The sequence below is a fragment of the Sarcophilus harrisii genome, chromosome 3, assembly GCF_902635505.1.
Source record: "Sarcophilus harrisii chromosome 3, mSarHar1.11, whole genome shotgun sequence".
Classification (NCBI taxonomy): domain Eukaryota; kingdom Metazoa; phylum Chordata; class Mammalia; order Dasyuromorphia; family Dasyuridae; genus Sarcophilus; species Sarcophilus harrisii.
The window spans coordinates 43743289-43759071 of NC_045428.1; the positions used below are offsets into that span (position 1 = coordinate 43743289).

The following is a 15783-nucleotide window of genomic DNA, read 5'->3' on the forward strand; positions in this document are numbered from 1 at the left end:
GTCTATATTCACTTATCTAGGCTGGTCCTTAAATAACAGACACCCAGTCCCTAACTGGGCCCATACTTCCAGCCTGGGAGATCCTGCCAGACCTCAGGCTCCACAAGTATAAACTTTAAACCCAGGGGCTACTTCGATCCCTCTCAGACGCAGGGATCAGAGCTTTGGTAGAGGAATTTCATAATAATGCAGCTCAAAACAAAATAAACCAAGAAAACCAACTATGGACAATAAGCCAGGGCTCTTTTGAAAGAGAAACAAATCATTGCAGGAAGACTTCTGAAATCTTCTGCCTCACTGCCTGAGGCATTACACCTAAAGAGTTTTATGCCAATTTAAAAATTCTGGGCAGAACAATGCTATTACATATTCAGGAAATGACTTAACAATAACCCAGAAGCTTATTTTCCTGAAGCACAAAGCCCACTCTCCTGAAGTATAATAACAAGTCACATGTGGAGAGAAAATATTTTATAGAGTTTACAAAGTATTAGAAAATTCTAGAATTTTGTTCTTTATAAAAATCATCAGTAAAAATTACAAATATTTGTGTACAAATATACAAATAGTATTGATTCAAGACAACCAGCCTTTAAAACTTTTGTGGGACTGATTGACCTTTGTCTAATGTGGAGTTTAAAGGATTCTCAATCAGGGGCACAGGAAGCTCATCAAGCTGGGGAATATTTATTAATAACTCTATAATCTAATTGAAATTTTCTAAAAGTCATGATGCTCATGGAAAAAAAAGGTACATTAGAAAGCTATCAACTTTATCATACTAAAATGTGATTATATACCAAATAAAATTTTATGAGAAAATAACTAATCTTTATTTTATTTTTTATATACAGTTACATGTAAGAACTAGAATTTTGCACTGAATAAAGGGTCTGAGGAAAACTAAAGACTCTGGGGAAGGAAAAAAAGTTGGGAAGCTTAGTTTAATATAGTTCTAGCTCTGACAACTCATTTATTGTCAAATTTCAAGCCTATAGATTAAAATAAGGAAACATTTCTATGAATAGAGAGACACAGACCATTTTTCTCTTATGTAGCTGAAGCAGGGTGTCTTGAATCAATTCTGTTTGTGATATTGGTTGATGACTTACAGTCTAGGAAAACCTCTGGTTTTCCTGATTTAATCTTTTGGTATTCCATCTATTCCCCAGTCATGTTCTTGACTCTTGCCTGTGACCCTCTCTCTGGAATCTCACATATCCAGAAACTTCTAAATTTAGAGTCTTCCAAATTTGGAACTGTCAGTTTCTTAGCCAATTAAGCATCTCCCTGGTTATGACCATTAGGTAAAAAAAACCAATGTGATTTCTGAGCAGGGTTCCTCCCATATCTCTAAAAGATCTGATTTGCTATGATCCTAGAGCTTTTCTCAGATATACACAACATGAGTGAGCAGAATTTTCTAAGTTGCCTTGAATGACAGATCCAGGAGCCTAATGAGAACAGCAGATCCTAGCTGAATGGTTGCTATGGACTTCCCCTTTTCTTCTACTGCCTGAAAACTATGACATCTCTGGTCATGTCTTTACTGCCACTTCTAGCTTTGCTGTGGAAGCCTTGGTCCCAGTCCCAGTGGTACAGGGTTTCTGGGGTGCTCTGGTATTAATCCTGGCCCTAGAATCTGGAGGAGGGAGTCATTGGGTTTTTTCCCTACTTGTCCTTGCCTCTGGCTTCTTTGAGTATATCCAGTTAAACCCCTAGTCTTTCTCTTTTGGACCTCCTTTTAAGGAGCTACAGCTTTCAGTCCTACCCAGTTCATATTATTTAAAACTAGTATAAAGTATTTAACATATTATCTTAATTTCTCATCAAATTCTTGTGAGAAGTCATTTTGTTTCCAACAATGGGCCCTAACTAGTCTTCAGTGACCTCCGACTTCAAATTCACAGAATTTTTCCAGAATTGAAATCTTCCTAGGAGAGACAATTTTTAGATTATAGTGACTTGGAAGAGGCTATGCAGTCACCCTTGTAAGAATGGCACACTTCCTTATTAGTACTTCCTTAGTTCTTGCTGTCACAGTTCCACTGATTGATCTGTACAACTAGTTTCATAAAGGTAAAGGCAAAACACAACTAACTCCTTGTCAAGAGGAGGAAAAACAATAACCTCCAGTACATTGTTGGCAACAGCAGTAATCCAGCCAAGAGCCAATTAAAAACAAGGCCAGGGTGGTGGGGACAGACACTGGAAAAAAGAAGAGATGACTCACTTTTTGGCACAATGCTTCATAAATACATTTTTCAAATGCAAGAGATAGTTCAGAGACAGGACTAGATGCATTTGGAGGGCTGATGGATGACTGTGGAAAGGACATATAACTAAGAGCATTGTGGAAATTATAAAGTGGTAAATTTCACAACAATTAGGGCTGTAAGGAGGAATGGACTGTCATGGAAAGGGCAAGTTCCCCTTCATTGGAGGTCTTCAAGCAAAAATTGGTCAGATGCCTCCTTCTTGGTGATTTTTCAGGTATAGGTTAGTCCCTCTGGCCTCTGAAATCCCCTCTTACCCCAAGTCTGACACTGTGTTTCTGATTATAGCAGGTTCTAGATATAAGGTTTTCAAGATAGAGAAAGTAAGCTGGTGTGGGAGGGAAGGAACCCAAATTTAACCCTATTTGGTGCTTCTAGCATCCCATCTCCCTCCTAAAACTTATGCTTCAATTATCATTTTCAGACGAACATTTGATACTGAGCCACAATATGGAAGGATTTTTATGGAGAGAGAGAAAAATATTAGTACCATCTCTGGTGGCTACTAATTGTTGTTAATAGCTTATCCAGATCCCAAAGTTGGGTAACTTCAAAAGGATAGTCTAGCTATAGGTTCTACTGATAGAATCCTCCAATAAAAGGATAGGAGACCTTACCCAGATGCGAAACCTTTGGATGCACAGTTACTAAGGCATATTGGAGGATGTCATAATTATCTTCCTATTTGATAATAAAGATTAATCTATACCATGCCCAAGTCACAGACTTACTGAAAATAGGAAAAATTATGGGCAGAAAAATATTTACACAGACCTTCAATTTTCTTTCCACCCCACCTTTAAAAGTTGAAGTCCAATTTACTAAACTTGCTTTCTTAGAGTTTTCATGAGAGGTAGTATAGTAGAATGGAGAGAGAACCAACTTTGGGTTCAAAGAAGATTTTGACCCATACTGGTTCTTCAGAACTGCATAAAACATATTCTTTCATGGCTTTAGAAAGAGTTCTAAGAATTTAATTTGCAGAGAAGGTGCCGATTTGATTGAGGGTAGGAGCTTCATCCCCTGTCTGTTTCTTTATAACTCTGAAATCCCAGCTCTAGTCCCTATCCTTTTTCATAACAAACACACAGTTTCTTTTAAATTCATGATATCTGTGTAGTGATAAAGTCATGTCACTAAGGCAAAAGATGAAGGAATAACTGTCCAGAATGTCTTCAGACAATTGTTGGACCAATCTCAAAGTCCCTTCCAACTCTAGAAATGTCATATTAACACACACACACACACACACACACACACACGCACACACACACCCATCAAAGCAATCATCATCTTTCCTGAAGAGTGGAAAATTAGTTCTCTAAGACTTCTATATATGTTTAACATATATTGAATTGCTAGCTATCTAGGGGAGGGAGTAGGGGGAAGAAGGAAAAAATCTGAAACGCAAGGCTATTCAAGGATCAATATTGTCAAATTATCCACGCATATGTTTTGAAAATAAAAAGGTTTATATTAAAAAAAAAGACTCTATAGACTTCTGTAGAAACTCAAGTTCCTTCTGTATTGGAAAAGGCATGCCTTGATCAAGACTATCTACCTTTGTTTAAATTGTAGAATGGAGTATCCAGGTCCTTAAGAATCAAAATACATTTTTAGATTGAATTTAGGTATAATAAAATCCACCCAAAACTAAGCTTGTGTTCTCTTGACTCTAATTAAATAAGCAAACTAAAACCAAGATGTTTCTCTAATAAATGGAGAGATAGACAAAATAATCTCCAAAACAAAAGGATTTAAACTCTTCACATCATTAAGTCATCAATAAAGACTTTGTGCAGAATTTATAAACCTATCTAATTAGATGCCCAAACAACCAAATAGGATACATACCATCAAAGCTTCCCTGTTCAGAAGCCATATGCAACAGCTGATTGTATGTTTCAATGGAAGGTCGGTAAACAAAGACTCCTGAATTGAAACAGTCAGGCCATCCTGGATCTGGTGCTGCTGATAACTCCTCTCTCTCAAAAAGCTCATCGATATTTGTCAGTACCTAATTCAAAAGGAAAACACGGAATTTATAGAAAATTTCCCTATCACGTCCATATCCCACAATCCTCTGACATTGTTTCCACAGCATCAAGGTGGCACTTGTCAGAAGTCCCAGTCTGCAATAGAAAAGGGACAGATTTAAGATAGCCTGTTTAGGCTCTTCTGTCCCCTTTCTATTTTGACATTTGATGTTTTAATCACCTTCTACTATCAGTCTTAGCTGCATTGCTCTGAATACTTAACAGATCTCAGTTGCTATATATAATCTTTTTGGCCAGCATGGGCATCTTGACTCACCAGAGTATCTGCATCCATGAACACACATTTTGAATACTGAATCAGTGACCAGCAGTGGAGTTTGGTTAATGTGACACCCAATTCAGGTCTTTTCATTAAGGTTAGATGAGCTGAATCCCTGCTATCCAAGATGTCAACCAGGATGACTTCATCAAAAATCTTCTCTAAAACTTTCCTGTTAAAATAAAGTCCAATTGGGTGGGTTAATTTTGCTAACAGCCTTTTCCTTCTTCTTTTTTTTTTTTTTCTTCTTCTTTTTATTATAAGGAACGGCTTGTGGAGCAAAAGATAGGAAAGGTACATGTTCAAAGTAAAATTTTAAAAACAGATTTAAATTTAAAAATAATTTTAAAGTTAAAATAAAATAAAATTTCACAAAAAAAATTCAGTTCACAGAGCTCAACACCCTTTAGAAAAGCAGAACTAGTAACCCCACTGTGACATGAGATTGCTATTTATCTTATACCTTTTATCTTTTCTATCAATTGGTTATTCTGTTAAAATTTCTATACCCTTTGTTATCAGTTGGTGATTCTGACAAATTTTCCCCATCATGCCATCTATTCTATCGTACTGTAGGACAAACTGTGCCTCTCAAATACACTGTAACTGTTGTTTCTTTTGAATTACTACTTTATGAAATTGATAATAAAAGCATGACCACTGTTTCTCTTTTCTCTTCCTCTCTCCCATATCATCATAGCAAAAATATAACATTGTATTACTCTTTCTTATTTCTAATATATAAGCTGCTGATTTGCAAACCAAAGAAATTGCTGGCAACTATGATTATTAACTAATTGCAAACAGGCATTCCTCTGCAATAAAATGCTATTTTGGAGGATAGGGAGGGTTTCATTCTTATACAGAATATTACTAAATATTTGGTTTTCATTCTTATACAGAACATTACACTACTTTAAAAGATAGTGCTTGCCCATTCTCCAATTGAAAAATGGTCAAAGGATATGAACAGACAATTCTCAGATGAAGAAATTGAAACTATTTCTAGTCATATGAAAAGATGCTCCAAGTCATTATTAATCAGAGAAATGCAAATTAAGACAACTCTAAGATACCACTACACACCTGTCAGATTGGCTAAGATGACAGGAAAAAATAATGATGATTGTTGGAGGGGATGTGGGAAAACTGGGACATTGATGCATTTTGTTGGTGGAGTTGTGAACGAATCCAACCATTCTGGAGAGTAGTTTGGAACTATGCTCAAAAAGTTATCACACTGTGCATACCCTTTGATCCAGCAGTGTTACTACTGGGCTTATATCCCAAAGAGATCATAAAGAAGGGAAAGGGACCTGTATGTGCACAAATGTTTGTGGTAGCCCTCTTTGTAGTGGCCAGAAACTGGAAACTGAATGGATGCCCATCAGTTGGAGAATGGCTGAATAAATTGTGGTATATGAATATTATGGAATATTATTGTTCTGTAAGAAATGACCAACAGGATGATTTCAGAAAGGCCTGGAGAGACTTACACAAACTGATGCTGAGTGAAATGAGCAGGACCAGGAGATCATTATATACTTCAACAACAATACTATAATGATGACCAGTTCTGATGGACCAGGCCATTCTCAGCAAGGAGATCAAGCAAATCATTTCCAATGGAGCAGTAATGAACTGAACCAGCTACGCCCAGAGAAAGAACTCTGGGTGATGACTAAAAACCATTACATTGAATTCCCAATCCCTATATTTTTGCCTACCTGCATTTTTGATTTCCTTCACAAGCTAATTGTACAATATTTCAGAGTCTGATTCTTTTTGTACAGCAAAATAACGGTTTGGTCTTGTATACTTATTGTGTATCTAATTTATATTTTAATATATTTAACATCTACTGGTCATCCTGCCATCTGGGGGTGGAGGTGGGGTGTAAGAGGTGAAAAATTGGAACAAGAGGTTTGGCAATTGTTAATGCTGTAAAGTTACCCATGCATATAACCTGTAAATAAAAGGCTATTAAAAAAAAAGTGCTTGCTAATTTGCTTATCAGAGACAAGGAAAAATAAAACCCCTGATACATAGTATACTCCATCTCTAGGTAGTCTGTGCTCCTTTCATAGTTCAGCTCATCATCTGATCCCTAAGGACTCTCATCATATCCTACCTCCCAGTTGTTAATATTCTCTCAGACATTACTCATGTGTGTATATGACAGCTAGCATTTCTGACATATACTGGCTGTGTGACTTTGGACAAGTCCCAAGTCTTCTCAAAGAATATGTTATCAAAAAGTTTCTAGCCTGGCTTGTTAAAGAGAGTTCCCTAGACCCATGAAGTCATGATTAGTTCATACCTCTGTGTTGTGTATTTGTGCACCTGTTCTCTTTTTCCTAGTAGAATGGGAGGCTCTTATTCCATCATTGTCTCTGAATCTATCCCTAGCACTGAATGCATCATACACAACAAATAAATACTTGATCAATCTATTAAATCGCAGAGATGATACTTAGACTAGGGGTTCCCCACTGCTGAAATTGGAGATCCCTTCTACCATTCCCTTACTCTCTAGGAGATGTTATATAGAATTACATTTCCCCTTAAAATAGTTAGAAGTTATGGACATTAGACACATGAAACTGTGTATCACAAAAAAAATCTCAGGGGTCAGCAAAGCCAAACTATTTATTGCCTAATTTTCTGGTACTCTTGGTTTCTGAATTATAAAGCTTACTTAATAAGCATTTGCCATGTTTCTGCCTAAAACTGCTGTAGGGATTACTCTTGTTGATCAATGGATAGCAAATGTAGGATATGTTCATGTCTCAATATGACAGAAACTTAACCAATGGAAATTTAACGAAGTTCTTGAGAGGGAACTAACAGAAAATCAGTTAACATACCTGTTCTTGGAGATAACCTACATTTACTGACTGTGATTTTGAGCTAGTTTTAACTTCTTAGTGCCCTAGGCAACTAATTACCTAAATTATAGATGAGTTGCTGATCTGTAAAGATAGTGTTTCTATATCAGACATTCCTCACAATAATAAAATAATAAATCACAGGTCAGAACCAACCATCAAAAAAAATAATCCTAATACTTAGAATGTTCAAAGAATTAAGTCCATAGAATTGAGCTAGAAGAGAAGGCTCAGAGGACACATGATAACTGTTTTCAAATCTGTGAATTCTCAAAACAGTAGGGATTAGACTTGTTCTGTTTAGCCCCAGAAGGCAGAAGTAACAGTGAGTGAGAGCTGTAAAAAGGCGAATTGAAGCTTGTCTTTTTTCCCCTTTTCTCTTTTCCAATGAAGTAGGAAGGGAAGAAGAAAAAATAGGTTTGGTAATTAAATAAGTGAAAGACTTTTTTTTAAAAAAATTTAAGTTTCATGTCTGCATAACTAGTGTTAGGCTGCCTCAGGATATTCTTCCATCATTGATCTAGAAAAGCACTTGACAGATGAGAAAACTAAGGTCCAGACTGAATAATTGATTGGTTAAGTCCAAGATCAGACTGGTAGTAAGTGATAGAAAAGTAGGATCTGAACCCAGTTTGTCTCTGTTACCCCTTGCTGGAATGTTAAGGCTCTTTCCACTAAACCTCACTGTCAGGAGTTAGGGATCTCCTCCCTGGAGGGCTTCAAGTAAAAGCTGATTCACCATTTGTCAGGTACTTTATAACAGCCACAGAAGTTCCTTTCCACTTTGAAATTCTGCATGTCTTTGCTAGAAAGGATTTTAGAAATCATGTGATAGAGGCTAACTGCTAGATCACTTCAGAGAGGAGGAAAGAGAGACTCCAAGGGAAAAGGACTTGCCCAGGATGATACAGCCAGTTTGTGGCTAAATCTGTATTAAAACTGAGGTTCTAAGCTGCTGCTCCAAGGCTCTTTCCAGTCCATCTCATTTCTTTAACTGCACTGAAGTAAACAGCAAAACAATTCCCAAAGTTGGGAGAGAGAAACATTTTCCAGTTCATCCAGAAATTAGCCAAAATAAGCCAATGAACAGGCCCCCTGCACCCCAGCCTCCTTGCTAGCTCCTAATATACCTTTTCATTAATAGATTCCCCAGTACAAAGTCTCCTCTCTGACATCATTCCTTCCTGAGTCCCAGAACAGAGGTGCCACTATGCTACAGAATGCCTTCTTTTCAGGTGCTCTTGGCACAGAGACTGACTTGAAATTTCACAACCCTAACCATTCAATTCGCAAAAGAGGGTCCAAGTGCAAATAAACACAAAACAGAGCTCCTATAGTGAGTCTTATTTTTTAAATTTATAATAAGCCCTGAAGAAGTGATTCAGATATTTGCATTTTAACTTTCTAATACTAATAAATAATGTGTGGTAAGTAAATAAGTAACCCTTATATAGTATGTGAGGTTCACTATAACCCTACGAACTAGGTACTGGAGCATCATTATTCTCCTTTTACAGATAAGTATTTTGAAGCTCAGAAAGTTGACGTGACAAGTGGAATGTGTTAGAGGTAGCAGCAACTGAACCCAGGAGTTCCTGACGGCTCATCCATCATGGATACACTCTATCAGGCTGCCCCATCTAGGAGCCAAACTTTCTACATATACATTGATAAGCTAGTTTCTGAAAAGTAGTTGGTCTGTAAACCAAAGAAGCCAGAAATAGAACCAGCAAAGATAAGGCTCAAAGTTATGGAGTGTCTTACCTCATAGACTCAGAGACCTGCGGGGTTATCAGCACTGTTAACCTTTTGGTCGTTCTGTGTTGTTTCAGTGAAGAGCCGAGCACCAAAGCTCCTCTGGCGTAGGAGTCATTTGTTGACAAAGTCACAAAAGATTGATCTTAATGCAAAAAGAGATGACATTGATAATAGTGTCCCAGAATCAGGAAAAAGCAAGGCAGAACAACCATTCTCTTCCCAGAGGGGTTATCAGTTATTACTTCTCTTGGTCTTTTGGCTAAGATCACGTGCACTTTCCAGGAGGGAAATCCCCTATTGCCAAAATAAAGCTTTTTTTTTCTTTTAACATCATTTAGCCAGAGCAGCAAATCTGAGATCATATTTGCTTCTGGACAAAAAGGACATATCTGTTAGCAGAGGAATCTGGGACACACTCAGGAGGGCAATGAAACAATGACAAGATAAATATTAAACTTAAGGTTTAACTCTTATTCTTGTCATAGTCATTTAGTGTAACCCTCTCATTTTACTAATGAGGTAACTGACACTCAGAGAGATTTAGTGCCTTGTTCAAAGTCACAGATTTGAAACCAGGTCTTCTAATGCCCAAGCTGCACCATACAATGCTAGGAAATGCTACTGACTTAACACTAAGGGGGAAAGCAAACACCTGCAAATTAATTAAGTATAATGAAATGATCACATAGTAAGTTCATTCAGTTTCCCTAACAAAGCGACTGCAACTAGATGAGAAGCCAAGTTTAAACAATTGCCAACAGGAATCTAGATGATCTGAGAATAGTACTTGAGACTTTAATCTGATTTGTAGATTTTAGTTTAAATGCATGGGCATGTAGCCAACTATATACTGAAAATCAGAATTTGTAGAGACTCAGAAATAAGCTGAATGAATTGTGTATAGGGGGAAAGGCTCTGCATTGGGAGCCAGAAGACCAAGGTTCAAATATTGGCTCTATTGCTTTCTGCAAAACACAAAAGCAAGTCATTTAAGCTCTTTGGCCCTCAGCTGCCTCATCTGTAAAATGGGAAAGGTGTCCATAAATTTGGCCCTGGAAGGGAACTAGGACCATCCCTTTCATTTTTCAGATGAGAAAACTGAAGCTTTAAGGAATTAAATACTTTGTCTTGGGTAACAGAGCTCTACTCAGTATCTGAGGCAGATTTTAAGCTCAGGTTTTCTTGGTTGATCACATTAGGCTGCCTAGCTGCTAAGGACCTTTTTCCAAATCAAAATATACGATTCTTCTGTTCATCTAAATGGATTTTGTTTGACCAATTCTCAAAACAATGAACTATTCTCTTTCAGAAAGCGACTCTTAAGAGTAAATCCCACTCTTTAATTTTTCTTTATAGAAACATGTAGCCTCACATACAAGTGAGTCTGGAAAGACTGCAGGAAAGTGCAATCTATTTAGCTGCTAAAAAGGTGGTCATATAGTAGGTATACCTGCCAGTACTCTGTCCAAAGGAATATAAACTTTGATGGTGGATATCTTGCAAGATATCTTGGGAGTTTAAGGGCTACATTTCTTTCTTAAAACTAGTTCAACCTTAGGGACATCTCCAGTCATTCTCATCTATATCTTGCCACTAGACCCAAATGGCTCTGGAGGAGAAAGTAAGGCTGATGACTTTGCAAAACTCACCCTCAGTTCAATTCAACTCACTTGCATGCCACATAGCATCGCCTCCCTAATGTCATGATCATCTTTGAGAACAAAGAACGAAGGACAAACAACAAACAAAAGGGAGACAGAACATCGGAGGATTTCCCCCTCCCCGCCAATGGGTTTAGAAATAGAAGCCCAGAGACTATCAGGATTCTCTGGGGACAGAATTCTACTAGGCTACTTATTATGCCTCATATAAAGGCCCCTGTAGAGTCTGTCAACTTCTAGATGTTAAACTGGCCAGTTCCTTTCAAAGAACTGTGGAAAATTATTTAATAACAATTCTAAGATATTTAAACAAAGTACAGAAGCTCCTTAAGGCCTAGCTTTGACTTGCACTCCCTACCAGTGAGCGAGGTGTTTGTAGGGCCAGGAAGTCATAAGTTTCCTCACATCCCTTTAACCAATTTTTAACCAGGAGGGTTGATAATTGTGAAACTATAGAAAGGAGGGGAAAGAAAGTAGCTAAGTCAAGAGATAGCTAGATGAACAGGAGCCCTGGGAGGAACGGAGGGATAAAGTTCCATTCTGAGCATATTATCAAGAAAGGGGAAGGAATCTGATAGTCTGTTGAATGAGGAATCAGGAAGTGGGTTCAGATCCTAGTTCCAATGCTTCCTACCTGTGTGACCCTGGCCTGCAGTTTTCTCCTTTGTTAAATGAAAGGCTGGAATTAGATGGTCTCTCTCTCATTCAATCATATTTATCACTTTCCTTACTATCAGAAAATGATAGTGCCAGGTACTTTGTCATTGTTCTACCTTGTTTTCCTTCCTGTGATCCATGAAAGGTGAAATGGAGTTAATGGTTGTATAGCTGACCTCATAGTCAAACAGGATTAACAGTCTTGCTTCAGATACATACAGGCTTTATGATTTTGGACCAGTCACTTGTTCTCTGCCAGTGCCCCCAGGTAACTCTCAAAAGACTCTACATTTGAGGGGCATTAAAATCAGTATTGGTTGAGGTTCTTTCTACCAGTGAAATTACAGTTCTAGTTTTAAAAATCCATGAGTTAGTGCATGGTTCTCCCCTTCTCAATCTCCAGTCCTTCCAGACTTGCCAATTATTTGCTTTCAAAGAACATTTCAGTATCTTTGAGAAGAGCCTTCTGCTGATCTCAGTTGCAAAATCTCAAAAGGAAGAGATTGGATTACAGGTTTAACACTCTAGGATACAATATTTGTTCATTTGTTATGTCCAACTATTCAAAAGAATGATACAGGAAAGTCACTTACATAAATGTGACTCAATGATCAGAGAAAGGATAACCTGGAAGAGTGAAGAGAAGGACCTAGGGCTTGTGGATATTTCTGGTAGAAAGCATGATGGGAGAAGTAGAAGATGATTAATCATAGGATATACCGCAATAAGGGATTTTAAAGCTCAACCAATCCAATGCTTCCATTTTGCCGATGAAGAACAGGAGACCTACACAAATCAAATGACTTTGGCTTTGGTTACACAAGCAAATGGCAGAGCCAGGATTCAAAATAAAGACTCCAGACTCTAATTTTATTCAGGATAGGTTCTGGAAGGAGGATGTTAATGGAAGGGGGAAGAGGGGGGGAGGGTTCCCTGACCTTTCTGTGTTAGCACCGGATCCTTTAGCAGTCCACTGATGCGGACTCTTATCCGAGTAATGTTTTTAAATGGATAAAATGCACAGGATCACAGGGATAAGATTACAGCTAGGAAACCAACTATATGAATACTTATGAAAATATATTTTTAAAAAGCAGTTAATGGATCAGTGGTTAATGGTCCACCTGTGGGTGGAGGTCCCTGCCTTCCCGGAGAGTAGCTGTACCATCACATTTATTACAATTACTGATCAGTGGCAGGATTGGACTGTAGGCCATACCTGCTGCATTTCCCCATTCACCCATTCTGTCCTTGAACCCCCATCTCTGGGCAGACGTAGCATCTTGCGGGGCCCCATTTGCAACAAGTGGGCTTCCCAAAAGCAAGATCTCTTGGAGTCGAGTCAGGTCAGCGGGAGTCCCAGGTCCTTGGGACAGGCTCCCAGCGGGCAGACGGGCAGCCAGACACCTCGTGCCCACTCGGACTGCCCCGGTTCCCCGCGTCCCTGCAGGGCCGGCCTAAAAATAGGCGCGGGCCAAGGGCGATGCAATGCCTAGCCCGCCCGGGTGAGCCGCACCCGGGGCCTCCTTTCAGCGGAGCAACTAGTTTCATTCCTTCCCGCGGGCCCTGATGGGGAAAGGCAAGAAGCTTCCGGGAACTCCGCAGTGTCCGGGTCGCGGATGGGAGGAGGGGATGTCGGGGATGGGGGGCGAGGTCCCTCCCCACCCTCACCCCACCCCAGCAGCAGCTGCTGCAGCTGTCAATCCTTTAAAGGGGAAGCGGCGGGGGGGGGGGGGGGCGCAGGAGAAGGCGGCTGGCAAAGGGGTGATCCCGAGGAAGAGAGGGGAGGTCAAGTCCCCCCTTGGCTGGGGGTGCGGAATGGGATCTCCAGAGTGCGCTGACACCTGGCTAGGAAAAGGCAAAACCAGCGAAGGGAGCCTCCGCCTTCTCAGGCCGTCCCAGAGAGGGAGGGTGACAAGCGAAGCAGAACAGCCTGGGCCCCCCCCCCCCCCCTACAAACCTCAAGTTTCTCCACCCCACCCCCGGCAATCAACGTACCCTTTCCGGGCTATCGAGCTCCCGGTAAGCCCCCTGAGAACAACGCTCTCGGAGAGCGAATTAGAAAACGAAAGGCCGGGAAGGGAAGCAAAGAGAGAAGGAAGAAGGAAGGAAGGGCAGAGAGAGCTGGAGGAGACCAAGTAGCTCCATGGCTTCTCCAAGCGCCCCGCGCGCAAGGAGAGACCCGGGGCTAGACCCAGCTGGCCCAGGGAGCTTCCCCGAGCCCCGCCCGAGCTGGCCCCGGACCTACCTGTCATGGTGCCGGCAGTGGAGGTTGCTGGGGAGGCAGGGACTCGGTAGGTGTGGAGAGCAGGGAGCCCAGGCACCGGGGCGAGGGGGCACCCGAGAGAAGCAGCTGAAGAGGGCAGAGCCGGCAGCTAGGTCTTATACGACACGGTCACGTGGAGCACGTACGCTGGCTTTCAGCTCTGCATCCTTCCTGCCGGTAGGTCGCCAGTTGGGCTGCTGCAGCTGACCGCAGCAGCCAGCTCCGCTGGGGCTTAGCCAAAATGTCTCCCTGAGTCTCCTCTGGGCAGCGCGTGTCAAATGACTCGTGCGTGCAGTCCCTCGGATTAGGTGAGAACTGCTCCTTGCCCACAGTGAACAAGCGTTCTGCCACTCATTCACCCCCTCCCCTCGTTTCCAGGTGGAGAAACCGAGCGTTTTAAACTTGTGCAAGTCTGCCTTAGGGTCAGGAAGGGGGAAGGGAGGCAGAGCAAAGCCCCATTACTTCCTTGCAGCTCAAGACTGCTTTCCTTTCATTGCTAGGATTATAGAGCACTTCTTGGGCCAGGGAATCAGGGTGTACCAGCTGATTTTTGGAACAGAACCTCAGAGGATTCCCATTTTCCAGGGAATCCCTCCTTCTTCCCATCACCTCCACTTTCCTAATAATTTTTAGCTCTTTCATATAGGATGACAAAGTGTTCATAAAATCACAAATTTGGAGCTGGAGAGGATTGTAAAACCATATAGTCCAACTCCTTCATTAGGTGGGTGGGTAGCAGACGTTGAAAAAAAAAAGTTTTATTGTTGTGTATATGACATTTATACCATATGCTCCAATCCTGTTTTGTAACAAAGAAAAACATTTAAATTCAATCCAACCGACACAGTAACTCCTGCAAACAATGTTTGCAAAGGTATATTTTAGGGTCATTTCTCCAAGACTGAGATAGATCCTTGTCATTGTTTAAAGATCAAGTGCCTTTTAGTACGGTACCCTCATTTCACAGATAAAGAACCATGTTCACAAAAAGAGTAAGAAGCAGAGAGTAACTGGAACCCATGACCTCTTACATCAAATGAAATATCTTCCCACCATATCACAATGATTTCCTTGGTTAGAGAATTTGGTTTCATTTTGTTTTAATATACCATTGAGCCAAATGTCACAGAGAATAGTTTTTATTTGATCTAGAGCAGTGGTTCTGACGTCTGTGACCTTGCATTTTAAAGTTTGATAATTTATATTTCAATATAATTGATTTCCTTTATAATTTTATGTATTTAATTTTGTTGTTTAAACAAGAGGTACATTGGTTTTGATGTGGGGAAGATTCCAATCTTTGATTTCCAACCCCCCTAGTTAATGCAAATTACCCTTTGACTCACAAATCCTGGTCCCTTTGAATTCCAATAGAAGATCGGGACCTGTCCCAGCCCAACCTGGATCTGAGCCAACTTTGGGGCTACTACCAAAAACCCCTCGAGCTAAGTCTCCTAGTATAAAAGGGCCACGCTGGGAACCCCTCTTTGCAGAGATTCCAAACATGCCAGCCATGTGAGGACCCTCTGTCCAGTGCCCTCCTTATCTCTACCTTCACCTATTTCCTACTTCTAAACTCAATAATAAACCTCTTTTATCAATCTAGCTCTCTGGGCCAATAAATGCTTTTATTGGGAACGCGGGCTGCTACTAGACCTCATTTAACACTGTATCCTTGTGCCAAATCCAAGGGGGTTGCAGGGGAGCTCTGTTTGACTCCCTGTACCCCAAACCTGCCACTAGACCTTAACTAAACCCTAATTTCATTTAGGTACCCCAAATCTAGACCTCAACAGTTTCACCAGACTTCTAAAAAAAGGTAGACCCAGAAGTAAAAAGATAAACCTATATTAATAAGGAGCTGGGGAAGCTTAATGACCATGAAAATGACCTGTGTTTTAGGACAATCACTTTGACAGCTGAGTGTCACATAGATTAGCATTGCTCAAAAGTAGAGTGCT

The 15783-nt window shown here is 40.4% G+C and overlaps 1 protein-coding gene across 2 annotated transcripts in view; it reads right to left on the reverse strand.

Moving 5' to 3' along the window:
- GYG1 (glycogenin 1) overlaps positions 1–14323 on the reverse strand; it is a 44515-nt gene extending 30192 nt beyond the window's left edge. For both annotated transcript variants that reach the window (XM_012546501.3, XM_031957793.1), the window contains exons 1-4: positions 13805–14323; positions 9245–9380; positions 4590–4764; positions 4131–4293 (exon numbers count right to left, since the gene is read on the reverse strand). In XM_012546501.3, coding sequence (XP_012401955.1) covers positions 4131–4293; positions 4590–4764; positions 9245–9380; positions 13805–13811 — 481 coding nt within the window. In that variant the 5' untranslated portion in view covers positions 13812–14323. The remainder of the gene's footprint in view (positions 1–4130; positions 4294–4589; positions 4765–9244; positions 9381–13804) is intronic.
- Between the last annotated feature and the right edge of the window lie 1460 nt (positions 14324–15783).